The 18,307-nt window shown below is 40.0% G+C and overlaps 3 protein-coding genes across 3 annotated transcripts in view; all 3 read right to left on the bottom strand.

Annotated features, from left to right (window-relative positions):
- The window catches only part of LOC147387300 (putative disease resistance protein At4g27220), a 31,208-nt gene extending 13,207 nt beyond the window's left edge, over positions 1 to 18,001 (bottom strand). The window contains exons 1-2 of the mRNA XM_086420904.1: positions 17,915 to 18,001; positions 17,709 to 17,799 (exon numbers count right to left, since the gene is read on the bottom strand). The gene's annotated coding sequence lies outside the window, so the exon portion shown is untranslated. The remainder of the gene's footprint in view (positions 1 to 17,708; positions 17,800 to 17,914) is intronic.
- Positions 10,535 to 11,200, bottom strand: LOC147387302 (uncharacterized). The gene has a single exon (XM_086421548.1). The coding sequence runs from the start codon at positions 11,198 to 11,200 to the stop codon at positions 10,535 to 10,537; it is 666 nt and encodes a 221-aa protein (XP_086277674.1).
- On the bottom strand, positions 11,221 to 12,329 carry LOC147387301 (uncharacterized). The gene is made up of 3 exons (XM_086421547.1): positions 11,934 to 12,329; positions 11,625 to 11,852; positions 11,221 to 11,469 (listed from the first exon to the last, which is right to left on the bottom strand). Exons 1-3 carry the CDS (start codon positions 12,327 to 12,329, stop codon positions 11,221 to 11,223), a joined length of 873 nt encoding a protein of 290 aa, XP_086277673.1.
- Positions 18,002 to 18,307: the final 306 nt, after the last annotated feature.

Genomic DNA, 18,307 nt, shown 5'->3' with positions numbered 1-18,307 from the left:
AAATTGTAGAAAACTATCAAATTTTTTATGTAGATTCGATAGGTTCCTAATGAATCTATGCTGGTGAATTCAATATTGAGCTACTGAGTTAACTATCATGTGATTTTTATTTTTGATACAAGATTTTCGAACAACCCCTAGATTAGGAGTTGAGGTTTTCACAATCATTTTTAACCAACTTTGCAGGGACAGACCCAAAGAGGATTTTTAAAAAATTATTTTCTATATAAAAAAAAAAAAAACAAAGGGAGATTTAGAAGAAGAATCTTGAAAAAGGAGAAAGACGGTTTATTGGCTTCTTGTAATCCAAACTCTTAGAGTAAATAAGTTGAGAAGACAAATTGAGTACAAACTCTAATAATTAGTCTTATGCCATTTTGTCCAAAATTACCTTTATTCTATATAATAGAAAAAAGTCAAAATTGACGAGTAAAGTTGACTTGATTCGATGAATTTTAAAATTACAATTTGTTGAAGCGTACAAATGATTAATAAAATTGTAGAAGAGTTTTCTTTCCCAAAATTTATATATAGAAGAGTAAATTTATCCTTACTAACTTAATAAGATTTCAAATCTTACTAATGATTGTTGAGTTCATCTTGTGACATCTTAAAACATGATTCATGCCGTTAGGATGTAGAGGATTCAAATCTTACTAATTTTTGGAATACTAATGCTTGTCATAAAATTCAAATCAATGCTATAATACTAATGCTTGACTAGTACGATTAGACTCCACAAACAATAACATAACGATGAATTCGACGATGCATCCTTGCATTTTTCCCTCCTTATGGTCCAATGCACTGTTTCTCCAATGTTATGCATTTCTTCCCTTAAACCTCGGACTAACGTACCCAATATCACCATCTGCTGATGTATAGAAATTACTAGATAAGGATGTACGAATCTAGGAAGGAATGATGTTGCTCCCTTGGCTATTGTATTAAGATTAAGAGCTAATTGTTATTATTTTTTTTTATGACAGTATACTTTTACTTTCTTGAAAAAGTAAGTAAACAATTAATACCTAATGAAAACTAAATTAAAATAAAATTCAAATCTTTAATACACCTATTTGAAGAGGTAGATTATTCTTGAAAAACGTATTGCAACTATTAAAAAGTATAACACTTACACACTAATCAACATCCTAAATCTAAAAGTGTGACAAGCGAATCAAAGGCATTACGAATCCCATGTCAAGGACGTCGACTGCATCATGATACCAATCCCCAAGGACCACCACACACAAAAATCTAGCTAAAGAAAAATAGACAATCATATTAATAATTTGTAATTGACAATTAAAAAATGCACGGAAAAATAGAATGGCGAAGAACGAAATTATAAAGAACTCATTCAAGGGTGAAACCTACGAAGAAGTGTGAGTAGAAAAGCCACAATAATTTGATAGGTAATCTATAACCCTTAAAATTTTAACCTTTGTCTTTTATTTTAACCTTAATTTGTTGTTTGTTGAAGAGAGGAACACAAACTACGCATTAATCTTAACACAAAAAAAAGAGACTTCGTATAGTTGATATACATTATTAACACCAATGATTATCCAAGCAAGCAACATAAATAGGTTGTTAGATAAATAAATCATTAACCATAAACAAAAGGACACAAAAGTATACAAAAGGAACTTCAAAACTTGGGATGACAATCTATGGCAAAAAGTAACTACATCATTGACTTTTACTTAGATTTTCACTTTTATAAATCAATGAAATTGTCACTTCAGAGTAAAAAAGAGTTCTTGTTGCCAAAGTCAGAAAATACTCCAAATAAGCGACTAGCCCAGTAGTTTAGCAGCAAATTGGCAAATTAATCAATGATTTATTGATAGATCGCAAAATATGGTAAATATTTTACCCTATGAAACAAAGAAAACATAATTTAACTGTTCAACGAGATTGAGGATTGAAGAGGACCCATCATTCATTCATTCTCTCAATTTTTTGATTTAAATCCATCACAAACCATTCAAACATCAACAATGACATAAGTGTCTACAAATCATAATGAAATAACGTACAAACATCATAGTGGATTGGTTCTCTATTTCATTCAAATAATCACAATCTACTTATACAAGACATAAGCATCAAGTATTTTTTTTCCCAATATCTCCTCAATCTTCTGAATAACCCCATTCATGCCTCGGGGTGGATCTTTAATGATCAATTCATCAACAAATGCCCGGAAAATAATCCGTCTCTGGTTATCATCCTCAAGTTTCAATGCGAAATCATCATCGGGTAAATTCTCCAAAGAGATAAAAATGGGAAAAAATCATTACATAAGACATGTCTCAAATGGGTCATTTGGATCTTGAATATTGTGAGGTATGAGAGTTGTTACCCATGTAACAACTTGCAAGGCCTCTTTGTCTCTATCAGTGAAAATGCATTTACGTCTAACCTTCTTGGCATCATAGTCCACAACTTGCAAAATAAGATAACAGAAAAATTACCTAAACATACTCAAATATTTCATTAATAAAAAGTATAAGGTGGCTTAAGTAAATTTAAGGAAAAGTTGGGGTGCCGATGGTATTTCTCTGGAAAAAAAATGTTTTTAGAGATCTTGGCCGGCTATCTATATCTACTTCAAAATACAAACCACAAATTAATGCATAACTTGAGAGGAACATGACCGACTGCTTGTGACAAAAATGTTTCCTTTACCTCCACATTAATACTGTATATATATATATATATACAACAATGGCATTTAAGAATATTATTCCAAGAATGATATATTCTGTTGTTTTGAGAGATTTGAGGTCCATATCTTTTCTTTTTATGGGTAAACTAGACATGAACCCATAACATCAAACTTGAAGTTGCAATATGTCAACTAACTAAGCTATGGATCTAAGCCCTTGGAGGTCCATAACAAAGGATTGAAATTACCTCAAGGATAATAAATAGTAGTGTTAACAAATTTCTCATCACATAATTATTGAGTATCATACACATGAAAGGTCAGACCAATGGAAGATAAAAGAGGATTGGAAATAAAACTTAAAAAAGAAAAAGTAAAAAAAACACTTCTCCACACACAATCCTCCTTGGGCTAAGCCCAATGCATGACTGAATTGGCCAAGCACTGCCCAGAAGATTGACTGGGTTCAAGCTTGAATTTCCTAAAATTGATAATAATCTATTTTGCCCAAATGAGCAACAGGAAAGACGGGCACCAATCCTAGTCAAATCAAATTCTCAGGTTTCAATGTCACCAATTGCCACAAAAATTTTTAAAAAATATCTTCAAGATTTTTCCATGAAACAGGGATATCTTGAGACTCTCATATGCCATTTCCTTGTAGATACATAGTTCGAAAGTTATGAGGTGTCCAGGTGACTTTTGCGTGGAGCCAAAAGAAGTCTCACTTAGATCAAGGACAAGAAGTTTTTTCTAACTTTCAAAGAAATTATCTGGATTTACTTTTAGATTTAAATTCCCTCTTAGTAATAAGGTTAGGAGTAGTGGACACTCCAATTGACTAGGGAGCCCAATAATGCCACTATACATGACTGACACCCTCCTACAACGTTAGGTTGCAATTTTCTTGAGTTTTTATCAAAATGACCTTGATTATAATTTTTAAATATAAAAGTTAGGGCATGGCCACTGAAATTTTGGTGTAAACCCACTTCTACTCTGCCTTCTCCCACCATAACAGTAAAGGAACAAAACAGGAAGACAACATCAAATGTTCTTCCATTGTTATGTTGTAATCCAAACATTGGTTAGTTATCAAAACTACAAAAATATCTTTCTAGTATGCAATCTTCATAGACCCTTTAATTAATATTTTAAATTATCAATAGGCTCTTACAATACATCGTGTGTTTACACATGCCACCAGCCACCTTCTAGTACAAGATCGGCTATTCTTGTAGAAGACAAATGAATTTGCCCAAATTCTTATGATTTCAATCATACCAGTTCAACAGTTTCTTTTGGTTTTCCCCTCTGTACTATTGACAAAAAGTTAAAGAAGTTTCATAGGGAACCCAGATGACGAAATCAAAGAATGATCATATAGACATGTTGAAAAAAAAACATAGAAACAATGGAGAACGAGAAGAAAAAAAAAAACAAGTTGCAATCACACAGATTCCACTATGAATAGAAAACTCGCAGTTATAAATTACACCCTTTCACTAAAAGAGAAATATTACCCTAAGAATACATAGTAAGGGTTTTACAGAATATTAGTGCGACTTGTGAACACCATGTTAAAAGACGAACAGTATTCCTTGCTGACTAGTACAATAAAATGACGATGGGTTTGAATATGCTTCCTTGCATTTTTCCCTCCTTTCTCCAATGTTAAACTTTTCTTCCCTTAGGCCTCGGACTCACGTACCAAGCAATCACCATCGTTCATTTTGTAACCTGTTGTACTCTTCTACAGATGTATAGAAATTGATGCATGAAGATGTACAAATCAGAGGAGTGCAGTTGCTCCCTCAACTACTGTACTGCGGTTGGGCGCTACTGTCACACTTATTACACACAATTGTTTCTATGATGTTGTCGCAACTTATTTCTATGGGAAGTTAGGGTTTCAACATGTTCCTGTCAATAAACAAGTGTTGATCAGTACACAAATTAGTTTTTAACTAAAAATCTAGAAATGATCTGTTAGGTACTCATGTTCAAATTCTGTAATCTAGCTTATCAAGTGAAACCTGAATACTAAAATTAAAAGGTACCTTTAATAGCATGGATTGAATATGAATCCATTGATCCAAGGCTGTGTCAAACATTTGTACCCATGAGAGACATTCAACTTCATTTCCACTGCCAACTGAAGCGCTTGTTATGTAAAGTAGCACCTTATATGGGTTGCAAGCTTCATGATAAAAGAGTATATGTTTCTAAGCCTTGCAAAGCAAATAAGTTTACATAGAGTAATAACCAATCCCTGAGCCATACTATGAATTACCATTTAATTAGATCACCATTTCCACTGCCGAAAACAAAGACATTACGGGAATACTTCCTACCCGGATAAATGCAAATCTTTTCCATGTTACTCGAAATGAGAAAAAACATTTTTGACCGAAAAATGCAAAAACAGAGAAACCTATCAGTAGCTTATAATTGACAGATAAAAGTAAAAAAATAAATACCGGGGAAAATAGAATGGCGAACAACAAAATTACAAAGAAATGAAACCAACGAAGAAGTGCGAGTAAAAAAACCACAGTGATTTCATTGGTGATCAGTAATCCGGGGGATTCTGTGGTGATCACCCACCTTTTCTCCAACCCCGACTTATACAATCAAGTCACGGCCTTTCTTCCTCCAACAATCCGCCCAACCGACATGGCCCTGCAATCCAAGCGCCCCCCACCAGTTCTTGGCTCCGACTCCGAGGAGGAAATTGCTGAGATTCCACCTACCGTAACCACTGTATCTCCCGGGGTGGGGCGTGCCGCTCCTGAGGAAGAAGAAGAAGAAGACCACCAACCTCTTCTCAAGAGGATAAGGAGGGGGCCCCGCCCTACGGCCCCAGTGCTCCAGCTGCCCCCTCCTCCGGCTACCGAGGGGACCTGTCAACAAGCCGAGCCATCCCAGGCATCCTCGGCTGGGTCGGTGCAGAGGGGGGATGCTCCTCCTTGCCCCTGGGTGGTTCAACCCACGGTTAGGGGTAGGCCGGTGTCGGACAGGGATTCTGCCTTGTCCGACCCAGCCGTAGCAAGGGCGGTCTTCGATGTGTCCGCGCTCCCGCGGGACGTGGAGAAAGTCCGCCGAAGTTTTGCCGGTGATTCGACAAAATTTTTGAACGATGCATTCCGAGCCTTGGCTGTGGTAAGCCCTTTATTTTCTATTTATCTTGATTCGGTACTTTTTCCCGTTCTTCCCTCCGATTAACGATTTTCTTTCTTTCTTACCAGGCGCAGCACGCCGTAGCCAAGCTCGTTTCATCCCGCGATGCTTCCGTGGACAGCCTTCAGGCCGCGGAAGGTCGTCTTCTTCAACTTCAGGCTGAAAGGGATGCGGCTGCGGCCAACTCCCAAAAGCTCCAAAAAAGCTTGGATAGCGCACTATCTGAGCTGGAGCAGAATAAGGACCGCTTGGCCTTGGCTGAGGGAAAAATTTCCTCATTGGAGGAGTTAGTATAGGCGAAGGAGGCGGAGCAAGAGAGAGCTCTTCAAGACCAACTCAACTCCCTCCAAGCCCAGTTGGACTCCTCAGAGGAGGCTTGGGAAGCGGTCTACAACAAGCTGAAGGCAAAACTGAGGAGAGCCGAGGCTGCCGCGAAGAAATTGGAGGCAATTCCAGAAGTGAAAACCGCCGCCACCCCTGACCTTCCTGTCGAAGATCCAGCTGCTCCTGCCGAAGATCACGCCCCCGATGAAGCCGAAGTCGTGATCGAAGCGGACGCATAATAAATTTTTTTTTTTTTTTTTTTTTTTTTTGTAATGTAATTTTGTAATTCCATGTGTAAACCTTCTCTTAATATTAATGGAATTTATGTATGCGTCAATTCTTGTGCGCTGCGCTTTTTGTTGCTTTCCTGTTTGTATGTTTAAGGTTCATCGTCTAACAGTCTTGAAATAATTACTTCTGCCATAATTCGACTAACTCCTTAGGCTCGACATTTGCTGAAGGTCAAGGCCTCGTTTCGAACTTAGCGTTTCAGTACGGGCTTGGCTCTATTGAAAAGCCGAGGCTTCGACTTAGAACATAACTCCTCAATTGGACTTGGTCCCCGTGGAGGGACCAAGGCCTTAACCTTCAGACCAATCCCTGAGTTGGGCTCAGCTCCTGTTGAGGGGCTGAGGCTTTCCCTTAATCCAACTCCTCAGTTGGGCTTGGTCCCCGTGGAGGGACCAAGACTTTTGCCTTCAAACCAACTCCTCAGTTGGGCTCGGATCCTATGGAGGAGCCGAGCCTTTCCCTTAATCCAACTCCTCAGTTGGGCTTGGTCCCCGTGGAGGGACCAAGGCTTTTGCCTTCAAACCAACTCCTCAGTTGGGCTCGGCTCCTATGGAGGGGCCGAGGCTTTCCCTTAGTCCAACTCCTCTGTTGGGCTTGGTCCCTGTGGTGGGACTAAGGCTTTTGCCTTCAGACCAACTCCTCAGTTGGGCTTGGCTCCTATGGAGGGGCCGAGGCTTTCCTAGTCCAACTCCTCAGTTGGGCTTAGTCCCCGTGGTGGGACAAAGGCTTTCGCTCAAACAATTAAGCATAGATGCAAAGAGTATTGTTTATTGATAATATTTCTTCAAGTTAAATACATTCCATGGCGATTGAATTACATCCCCTGCCAATGTCTCCAAGTAGTACGCGCCTGTTTCCCCGACTTTACGCACGATGTAGGGTCCTTCCCAGTTATAGCCGAGCTTTCCACTATTAAGTTCATTGGTGTTGGAAAATACCTTTCGTAACACCATATCACCGATTTTGAACTCCCTGTGACGTACCTTCCTATTATAAGATCTCTTTAACACCTGTTGGTACCGCGCCAATTTCTCTATGACCCTTTCTCGCGTCTCATCCAACCAATCCAAATTCCGAGCCACCATTTCATCGTTAAACTCTGTCTCGGCTACTTGCGTCCTCGTAGTAGGAACCTGTATCTCGGTTGGAATAACGGCCTCCGTTCCATAGGCTAGTGCGAACGGGGTGAAACATGTTGCCCTTTCTTACCATAGTCCGGTATGCCCATAGGACGCTGTGTAACTCGTCTACCCATCTTTCCTTATGTTCTGCCAACTTCTTCTTCAAGTTCCCAAGGATTGTCTTGTTGGATGCTTCAGCTTGGCCATTTCCTTGTGGATACCTTGGTGACGATTGTAGTGATCGGATTCCGTATTCCCTGAAGTACGATTGCACGCGGTTGCCCTTGAACTGCGTTCTATTATTGGAGATCAGCGCATAAGGGATTCCAAAGCGCGTTATGATGTGCTCCCAAGTGAATTTGATAACTTCCTCTTCCCTAATCCGTGTGAGGGGAACAACTTCTACCCATTTAGTAAAATAATCTATAGCTACTAGGATGAATAGCTTACCCCCCTTTCCCCGAGGTAGAGGTCCAACGATGTCCATTCCCCATATCGAGAACGGCTAGGGTGACTTCATAGGATGGAGTTCGCTGGCCGGCTGCAGATGCATAGGGGCATGTTTTTGGCATTGATCGCAGGTCCTTACGTACTTCTTACAATTTTCCTGCATTCTGGGCCAAAAGTAGCCCTGATTGATCACCTTATTGGCGAGCGACCGTCCTCCCGAATGATTGCCGCAGATTCCCTCATGGATTTTCGCCATTATGAGCTCGGATTCTTTCTTAGTAAGGCATTTGAGAAGTGGTCCCTCGAAGGACATCCTATACAGCTCCTCTCCAACGAGAGTATACTTGCCGACCTGCCGAAGCAATTTTCTGGCTTCCCCCTTGTCTGCTGGCAGAACCTTTGTATGTAGATACTGCGTGAACTCTTCTATCCATCCCGAGGTTCTTCCAACCTGTGCGCATTCCCTTTCCTTGTGTTCGATGTTTGTTTTAGGCATGTATTCCACCGGTAAAGACCGTCCTTCCGTTTCCCTTAGCATTGAGGCAATGTAAGCCAGCGAATCTGCATGCCTGTTCTCATCCCTCAGTATCTGGCAAATCTCCACTTGATCGAACTTCTTAATCTCCCGCTTTACTGAGATTAGATACTTTGCCATGCGTTCGTCCTTTGCTTCAAATTTCCCATTGCACTGGTTTGCTATAAGTTGGGAATCGGTACATAGCTTTATCCGACCGATTTTCAACTCGCTTGCCATTCTCAGCCCGTGGATGACTGCCTCGTACTCAGCTTCATTATTTGATGCCTCATACCCGAGCTTGATTATCTTTTCCAGTCTGTCGTTGCTTGGCGTTACAAGTACTATTCCCACCCCCGAGCCTGAGTAATTTGACGAACTATCGACGAAGATCCTCCAGCCTGCTTGCTTGTCCCACAACTCTATTTCTTCTACCCCTTCGTCTTCGTTCTCCAACTCTTCCCAATTCGGATCTTCAACCGGGAAATCAGCGAGGAAGTCTGCCAACACCTGTCCTTTTAATGCCGTCCGTGACTCAAACTGTAAGTCATATTCACCGAGAATTACAGCCCATCTCGCCATCCTCCTCGATTTTTCAGATCTGTGCATCATCTCTTTCAATGGGCTGTCCGTTACAACTCGGACACGGTGTGAAAGGAAGTAAGGCCTGAGCTTGTGTGCTGAGTAGACAAGCGACAATCCCACCTTCTCAGTCCTGGTGTACCTCATCTCTGATAGGCCCAATATTTTGTTGACACAGTAGATAGGGTACTCCCGTCCCATATCGACTTTAAAGAGAACAGAGCTTACCGACGATGGACTTGTTGCCAGGTAAATTCCCAACTCCTCTCCTTCCTCTGGAGAGCTAAGGATCGGTGGCTGCCCCAAATACTTCTTTAGGTCGCTGAACGCTGCCTCGCACTCCACACCCCAGGTGAAATTCCTTTCTTTTTGCAACAACTTGAAGAGCGGACGGCATCGATCGGATACCCTGGAGATGAACCTGTTTAGCGCAGCTACTCTTCCAGTCAATTTCTGCACCTACTTTTGGTTAGTGGGGCTCGGCATTTCTACCAACGCTCGGATTTGATCTGGATTGGCCCCAATCCCTCTTTTAGTGATAACGTGCCCGAGGAATTTTCCTGAAGAGACTGTGAACATGCATTTCTTCGAGTTCAGCTTCATGCGAAAACTCCTCAACCGGTTGAAAGTTTGCTCGAGGTCTGCCAAATGGTTTTCTGCTTCTTTTCTTTTTACCAGCAAGTCGTCGATATACACCTCTACAGTCTTTTCGATCAACCCTTCGAACATCCTTGTCACAAGCCTCTGGTAGGTGGCCCCCACGTTCCTTAGGCCAAACGGCATGACCTTAAAATAGAACAAGCCTTGCTCGGTGATGAACGATGTCTTCTCCTGATCTTCCGTGGCTAAAGGGATTTGGTTATACCCTGAGTACCCATCCATGAATGACATTCTCTCATGCCCTGCCGTGGAGTCGACCAACCTGTCGATCCTGGGTAGAGGGAAGCTGTCTTTTGGACATGCCTTATTAAGGTTCGTGAAGTCAATACAAACTCTTACGGTTCCGTCTTTCTTTGGTACTGCGACTATGTTGGCTATCCATTCTGGATAATCTACCTCCTTGATAAATCCCGCCTTTAGTAACTTTTCAATTTCCTCATTTACCCCCTGCCTCAGCCGAGGAGACAGCCTCCTAGGCTTCTGTCGAACCGGTCGGAAGTCTTTATCAATATTTAGATTATGGCATACCACCAAGGGGTCAATCCCCGGCATATCCCCCATCGACCATGCGAATACATCCTTGTTTGCCCTCAGAAGTTGGAGCAATGCTGCTCTTTCGTCCCGCGACATTGTGGTGCCGATACTAACTAGCTGTCCTCCGTCATCACCGAGGTCCACCACTTCAACCTCCTCAACTGTTGGCCCCCGCTCTCGCTGTGGCTCCTTCTGTAATTGCTACGAGGTCTCTCCTTCGACAGGTGGCTCCTTCCTTTTCCTCTGGCTAACGGCCTCGGCACCCTGTTCTTGCTTTATGGTCATGTGGAAACACCGCTGTGCCATCTCTTGGTCACCCCTTATCTCAACTACCCCTTCCTTGTTTGGGAACCGAATTACCTGGTGATACGTGGAGGGGACTGCCTTCATCTCGTGGATCCATCTTCTCCCGAGAATTGCGTTATAGGCTGAATCCGCCTCTATCACCACAAACCTTGTCATCACCACTCTCGACCCTGCTGTAAAGGGGAGCGAAATCTCTCCTGCCGAGCTGCTGGGAGCCCTGTCCAAACCGTAGACCAGGGTCTGGGATGGCTCCAGGCTATCCGAAATCCCCATCCGTTTTGCTGCGCTCAGGAAGAGGATATTTACCGCACTCCCCGAGTCCACCAATATTCTTCGGAGTTCGACATTCCCAACTGGGAGAGCGAGCACGAGTGCGTCCTGATGGGGCATTACCGTCCCTTTCAGGTCGTCCTCTGTAAAAGCTATCACCCGCGCATCGACTGCTTTGCTCGTTCTCTTTACCACCCGCGCCTCCGAGGTAACTTGGTTTACGCCAACCACATGTCGGATCTTCCTTACTTTCTCACGGATGTCCTGTCTGGATGGCCTTCCGACGCTCATCACCCCCGTGATAGTATGCACTATCCTACGTTCTTCTGGCTCGCGACGTCCCCCTCTCTCCAACCACCTGCTTTCGGGCTTCTGTTCGTCTCCTTCAGGGGTTTCCCTTCTTTTAACTCTCCCCGATAATACATACCTTTGAGCTTCCCTGCTTCGACCATATCCTGGATGATATGGCGTAACCTATAACAGTCTTCCGTGGGGTGATCCTCGGCTCCATGGTATTCGCAGTACGGTTTCCCAGGTTTCCCCTTGTACCCCCGGGGTGGCTGAATGAAATCAGGTTCGCTTTTTTATGTGCCTCAGTATCTCGGATAGTTTCTCATTGAGCGGTGTATACGTCCGACCTCTCTTCCACCTTGATTGCTCGTTCGGTTCTCTCCGCTTTCTCTTACTCCCTTCCCCCCCCGAGATGAGTCGATGCCTTTGGTGCCTCAATTCCTCCCTCGTTGTTGGCTACTGTCTGAGCACTACATCTCCTGCCTTTCACGGATTCCTCTACAAGGATGTACTTTTCCGCATTTGCATACAAATCGTCCAAACGAGTTGGGTCGGACTTGATCAATGACTCATGCAACCGTGTCCCGGGGATGACTGCAGCGATATACGCCGCGCATGTGGTTGCCTCGTCCATGCCTTCTACATCCAGTGCCTTCGTTCGAAAACGAGTTACGAATGACCGGATACTCTCCCCGACCTTCTATCGAAGGTTAAATAGTGTGTTAACTCCAACCTTCTTCCTTCGCAAGTGCACGAACTGCCCAACGAACGTTTCCTCCAACTCAGAAAAATTTGTAATGGACCCAGCTCGTAAAGCCTGGAACCACATCATGACCCCGAGCCTCAAGGTTGATGGAAATAGCTTGCAGAGTAACGAGTCATCGTTCTGGTATAACACCATCTGACTTCTATAATGCAGAATATGGTCCATGGAATCTCGCGTTCTGTCATAAGTTTCAAACTTCGGCATGTGGAACGATCTGGGTGGTTTCGAATTCATTATCATTGATGAGAATGGTGTCCCCTTGAGCTCCCAGATTGCGTTCCGTACCTTTTGTGCGGGGTCTTTCCCTCGTGCTAACTCCTCGTCCCTCCTCCTGAGCATTTCCTCCACTTCCTTCCTCGTCATTATTTCTTTAACTTCAGAGCTCCCTTGCTGTGTTTTGACTGCTGCTGAGTCTTCGGTCTAGTGTGCCTCTGTCCGTGCTGCTCGGACAATATGATCACTACTTCGCTCTGCACCTGGGCCTTCTTCGGTTTTCGCATGCTCACCTAGCCTCTGCCTGAGCTCCTCATTTTCCCTCCTTATGTTCATTATCTCGTCATTTTGTTTCTCCAACCCCCTGCGCATTTCCTCTCTCATCTCCGTAGTAAGTTGTACATTGCAAGCATTGGGTCTTGCGCGTTTGAAGGTGTGTCTGCTAGTAGCGGATTTGATGGCTCTCCACGATTTTCGCCTCTAGCCCTTCCCATCTTGGTCGTTTTTCTCCTTGTAAGTATCCCACAGACGGCGCCAAATTGTAGAGGCACGAATTGGCTCTACACTTTTCTTCTCTCTTAGCTCGGACGAATCTGCAAACCAGCCCACTCCGACGATCAAGTTAGACAAATTGATCAGTGTAATTTAGTTTTTTTTTAGAGAAGAAGAAATCGAACCCTCTTTTACTCATAGTTTTCCTCCTTATATAGGCGTTAAACTTGATCGTTTTCTATGCCACCCTTTGAGGTGACTTAGGGCAGTTAGCTCACTCCCTGACATGTCAGCTGCAGGTGTTGTTGCAACTGCCCTATCACTTCTGAGAAAATCAGTGTTGATCTGACATGATGTGGGTTGTTAGGATTGACTGTCCATCATTGGCACATTTGTCAGATATGTCCTCCCGACCTATACTGCAGTTGCCCGGACTACTTCACTAGTCGATGGCTTAGTTCCGAGCTATATATCCGTGCATCCGTCGAGGTTAATAAACCGAGCAAAAGTCGCAATTCGTCCGAGCTTAAAATCATTAATTCTGGCCCTTATTTGAGCCACGTGTCTGTGCTCAAGAATTTCCCCCACATTATCCTACGATTTTTTATTCCATGGGAAGTTATTGAGAACTTCATTGTGACGTGATAAAATTCTATCAAATTCAATTGAATGCACTCGTTAGGAATCTACCAATTGGGACACCAAGGGAACCTATTGAATCAATGTATCAATGTTGACAAATCAGTATTGGCCTATTAGGTGAAGTTTCATTTGATTATTTTATTTTTTTTTACTTTCAACATTTTTGAACTACCCTTGGATTATAGGAGTTGAGGTTTTCATGATCATTTTTAATCTACTTTGCAAGCTTTAAAGGTTTTATTACTTGTACCATTAAATCCCTCCTTGAAATAAAATATAACTTGCAATAGTACATCGTTAAATCAAAGATTTTCCACAAATGTTTAGGAAACAAAGTTCAATCACTAGTTGGATCTACAAACTTGTGAACATGTATTATATGGTCTCGTTCAAACGCCATAAATGGGGAGCATGCACCATCGTACTCGTGTAATTTAGTATGACGTGTTAAGAAAAAAAATAGAAACAATGAAAAATGAGAAGAAAAAAAAATACAATCACATAAAAACACAGAGATTTTATGTGGTTTCCTCAAAATTAAAGTACATCTACGGAATACAACGATTCCACTTGAAGAGAAAATTTGCAATTACAAATTATATATTTATTTTTCACCAAAAAAAGAAATATTATCGTAGGAAAGCATAATTACGATTTTATAGAATACTAATGCTCGACCAGTACCCTTAGGTTCCACAAACAATAATATGACAATGAATTCGAAGACGCATCCTTGCGTTTTTCCCTCTTTATATGGTCTAATATATCGTTTCTCCAATGTTATGCATTTCTTCCCTTAGACCTCGGACTAATATACCTAATATCACCATCTGTTGTTGCATAGAAATTACTGGATAAAGATGTACGAATCTTGGAAGGAATGGTGTTGTTCCCTCAGCAATGATCTTTCTTTCACCTCTTGTAATCTGGATCTCTTAAAGATTCTTGACCTCTTAAAGGTCACTTTAGATCATAGTCCAAATCCTTGACCTCTTAAAAGTCATCCTAGATCGCACACTCTAATATTACAAGGTTTGGGTAAGGACCTCTCTTCATCCATTGTAAATCTAAATCTTTTTGAGGTTCTTGACCTCTTAAAAGTCATTTTAGATCGTAGTTCGAGCCTTTTAAAGATTTTTGGACCTCTTAAATGTCACCTTAGTCGTATCTCTTTTAGTAGTTTCGGATCTCTTAAAAAAATTTAGACCTCAAAGATCTCTTAAAGATCTTTGGACTTCTTAAAGGTTGGCTTAGTTGTCTTTCCTTTAGTAGTTTTAGATCTCTTAAAGATCTTTAAACTTATTAAAGGTCAACCTAGATCATCTTTACTTTAGTAGTTTTAGATCTCTTAAAGATCTTTGGATCTCTTAAAGGTCACCCATATCATTCGTTTCTTTTCCTTTTTCATTCCTTTAATTCAATCGCTTAAGGGTTTTTAGTAGAACCTCTTAGATTCTTCTAGGTTAGTTCTACTTCATTCCTTGTTCTTTCACTTAGTTCTCCAGGGTTTCCTCCTATTCCACCATGAGAGGGACTTGCTTACCTAAAAATGAATAATAATAATAATAAAGTCATTTTTTTCGAATTACAAAATCAAGGTTTTTTGTCTTTTTCTTTTCTAAGGTACTTGTATTTCGAACAATACTTTTGTACCAAAGGGGCAAACATTGGGCAATCAAAAAACAAAAGACAGAAACAATGGGCTATAACAGAAAGTCATTATTATGGAGCTAATAGACAAAACAAAACCTTCGACAATAGAGAATATGATTGCTATAGATAATTCAACCATTAGCCGTCTAGTTAGTAAAGAGGTTTTCAAGAAATTGAATGATAAAGTCGCAACTATTGGGAATATGCTATCAAAATTGATTCAAATCCCTAGGATAACAAAGGCTATTTAGAATCATGCAACTAATTTAGGACATTCGAGTCAATAAACCCCTATAATGGTACCTCCTCCAATTGGCACCAACTCTCGACCTTACATCGACAAAAGCTCATAATAACGTGCCAGCATTAGTATCAGCCGCAAACATCCCAATGAACCCTCATTTTGTTTTCGCTCACTATCCACATTTGCAGCAAGTAGAGGTAGACAATGAAGGGGAATTGAATTAGTCCAAAAGGCTAGAGAGGAATTTTGTTGACGTCCGATTATCAAGTCGCATGGATGCGATTATGGAGGAACTGAACCATTTAAAATGGGGTGAATCCCAAGATAATTTCAGATTTGGAAGTTGATTTGCCAGTGGAGGTTGAAATTTCTTATCTCCGGGTCCTATTGGAAACAAAAATGAAAGGAGGTAAAATCTCGAATGCCATCGATTCCTCGAGCAATTGATTTTTATTGTTCTTGATGCATTAAAATGATCAAAAATCACGTAGAAAAATAATCAAAGAGAAAGGAAAAAAAGAGAAGACAAAAAGCAAGATTTGTTTACGGGGTTCGTCCTAAAGTCGAACTATGTCTCCAAGCTCCGAAGAGCCATTCCATTATTCTTCAAGCCATTATAAGATTTACAAACCCTAGCTTCCTCTCTTCTTTTTTTCTCCTCTGAGTCTCATTCCTTCTACCTAATCGTTTTCCTTATATAGGTAGAAAATCAAACCCTAAAAGAAAAGTCTAACAAATCAAGATTCTCTACAAAATCTATCATTATCTAGAAATATATATTCTCTAGTCAATTATGAGACTTTCTATTTCTACATAAGATTATAATCTTAACCAAAAAATTTAATCAAAGATATATCAATCAATGCCTCAAGATATGCATTAATTATCATGTGATCGATCATTGATATTCGTCTTATTTACGTCACGCGTCCAATATCAATTATACCCTCTACAGATTTGAACAAGGTTGGATCAACTGAGCATAATAAAAGATGAAGTGTATTAATTATCATGGTGATAGACGGTAAAGTTTCCCTAAACCAATTAACACTGACATCATTAAAAGGTTTTATGTGTTAGATCTAACACCTAAAAGGATAAGAGGCCATCTTTAAATTTCCCGAAATCACACTACCCTTAGTCTAACCCCTTTGAGCCCCTGATCGTTTCTTTGACTACCTAAAATTGGGGAAAGCTAAAAAATACACTGGGGTGATTTGGGGGAATAACTTGATTTTTCAATAAAAGGAAAATAGTAAAAACAAAAATATAGACAATCAAAAAAGAAAAAAAAAATTCAGATAACTCCTAGCTTGCATGAATATAAACTGTGAATGACTAAAAATAAAAATAAAAATGAAAAAGTTCAAAAAATAAAGAATTCAGTTTTGGGCTCGACTTCCTTCTCGAAGACCAAAAGAAAATCGAGAGAATAACATGATTGATAGTTCTAAACAAAAAAGGTAGAATGGGAGATCAATAAAAAGATATATTAAGAAAAATCATAAGGGCATACTCCAATTCCACCCATCTCATTTAAATACTTTTTGGAGCTTTTGATCCATTTCTTTCTTAACCCTAACCATGTCCTACGTTTCGTCCCACAATAAAAACTTGTTTGATCAGGTGAAGGTTTGAAGGTAAGATCCAATAGTCTCTTGATCGGTAATGACAAAATTTGAGCAAGTTTTGGCAGTAGAAAAAAAAAAATCAGAAGTCCTTGATTTGTGGCTCAACTCAAATCCTAAGGCCATAATGAAAGTTAATGTTGTTGAGAGGAGAATTTAGATAAGATAATTCAAAGAAAAAAGAAATAAAAATGGGAATATGCTGAAGCATGGATAACTGAAAAAGCAGAGTCGTTAATCTTGCAGCTCAACTCAGATCTCAATATCACATCAAAAGTCATTGAATAATTCTAGAGGAGAGTTCATATCGGACATTAAAAAAAAAGAGGATAAAACTATGCACTCCAAAGTATGTTAAAAATAAAAGCATAGTGTGAAAGGTCACAATGAAAATTTGAAAGTGATGTAAGTAAAAGAATCAAATTATACCAAATTAAAAAATAATTAACACAATGAAAACCCCAAAAGGGCATGGATGTGCAGAAAAGGTAGAAGATTGGACTTGGTGAAAACTGTTACTAGCGCCAAAGACAAAAGAGGTTAAACTAATAATAATAAAATAAAAATAAACACAAAACAAAAATAAGAACAAGATAAGTAGCCAAAATTATCAAAATCCTAATTTCATCAGTTTAGGCCTATCTAATCATCTCTTTCCAATGCTTTTGGAATCGTCAAATTCCGAGTATGTATTACAAAGTTATGCCCAAATTACTATAGGCTATGTATGTAGATCCTCCTAGATCACCTAATCTCAAGAGGGACTTAACTAAGATAAAAAAAAAAGGAAAATTCCATAGCTATGTTTATGAAACACAATGGAGCACTAAATATTATTGAGCTAAGGAAAAGAAGAAAAGTCTGGTTTACCTCTTTTTTTTCTTATATAAAATATATGTTTCTTAGTGCACAAGTGGAATTCTCCTTCTTAGTGTTCACAAAGAGGAAGATTTGATCAATCCTGCTTACACAAAGTGAACAAACTCCATTAGCTATTGCTTAAAACATGAAAAAAAAAATATATATATCTTAATATATGGATAAAGATAACAAGTAATTAATAGAACAAAACATACAATACTTGAAAATTGTTATCTATCTCTTCATACCTTTAGAGTTTCGATTGAGTTGTAGAGAAGAACGAATGAACAATTTAGTAAAAGTTCTTAATTGTAATTAATATTAAAGGAAGATGGAAGACTTATATGATAGAATTGAGTTCATTATGATTCGAGAAATTTATTAATTGAAAGTGGGTGAGCCATCAAAAGTAGGTGAGCCATTAATGGGTGATGGAAATGTATGATTAAGGATATAGTGTTTTTTTATTATAATATCTCATTGACTTTGGGGCCTTGATCCAATCGATCATTAGAATAGTCTGTTTGGAGTCATAGTTAAATTATTAAGAAATCTGATTGGATCTATTTCTAGTAATTTTTAAATAGAAAATCATTTATTTAAATCTT

The sequence above is a fragment of the Akebia trifoliata genome, chromosome 13 (genome assembly GCF_017979445.1).
Source record: "Akebia trifoliata isolate Shusen 1 chromosome 13, ASM1797944v1, whole genome shotgun sequence".
Taxonomy (NCBI): Eukaryota; Viridiplantae; Streptophyta; class Magnoliopsida; order Ranunculales; family Lardizabalaceae; genus Akebia; species Akebia trifoliata.
This window is presented reverse-complemented; position numbering and strand designations above follow the sequence as displayed.

Bases quoted from the DNA above. Each gene is read 5' to 3' on its own strand.
- LOC147387302 (XM_086421548.1), bottom strand. From the start codon at position 11,200: ATGAGCGTCGGAAGGCCATCCAGACAGGACATCCGTGAGAAAGTAAGG.
- LOC147387301 (XM_086421547.1), bottom strand. From the start codon at position 12,329: ATGACGAGGAAGGAAGTGGAGGAAATGCTCAGGAGGAGGGACGAGGAG. The intron at 11,853-11,933 runs GTTGGAGTTAAC...TTTCGAACGAAG, and splicing joins TGCACTTGCGAAGGAAGAAG to GCACTGGATGTAGAAGGCAT. The intron at 11,470-11,624 runs GCATCGACTCAT...GATTTCATTCAG, and splicing joins GAGGAATTGAGGCACCAAAG to CCACCCCGGGGGTACAAGGG.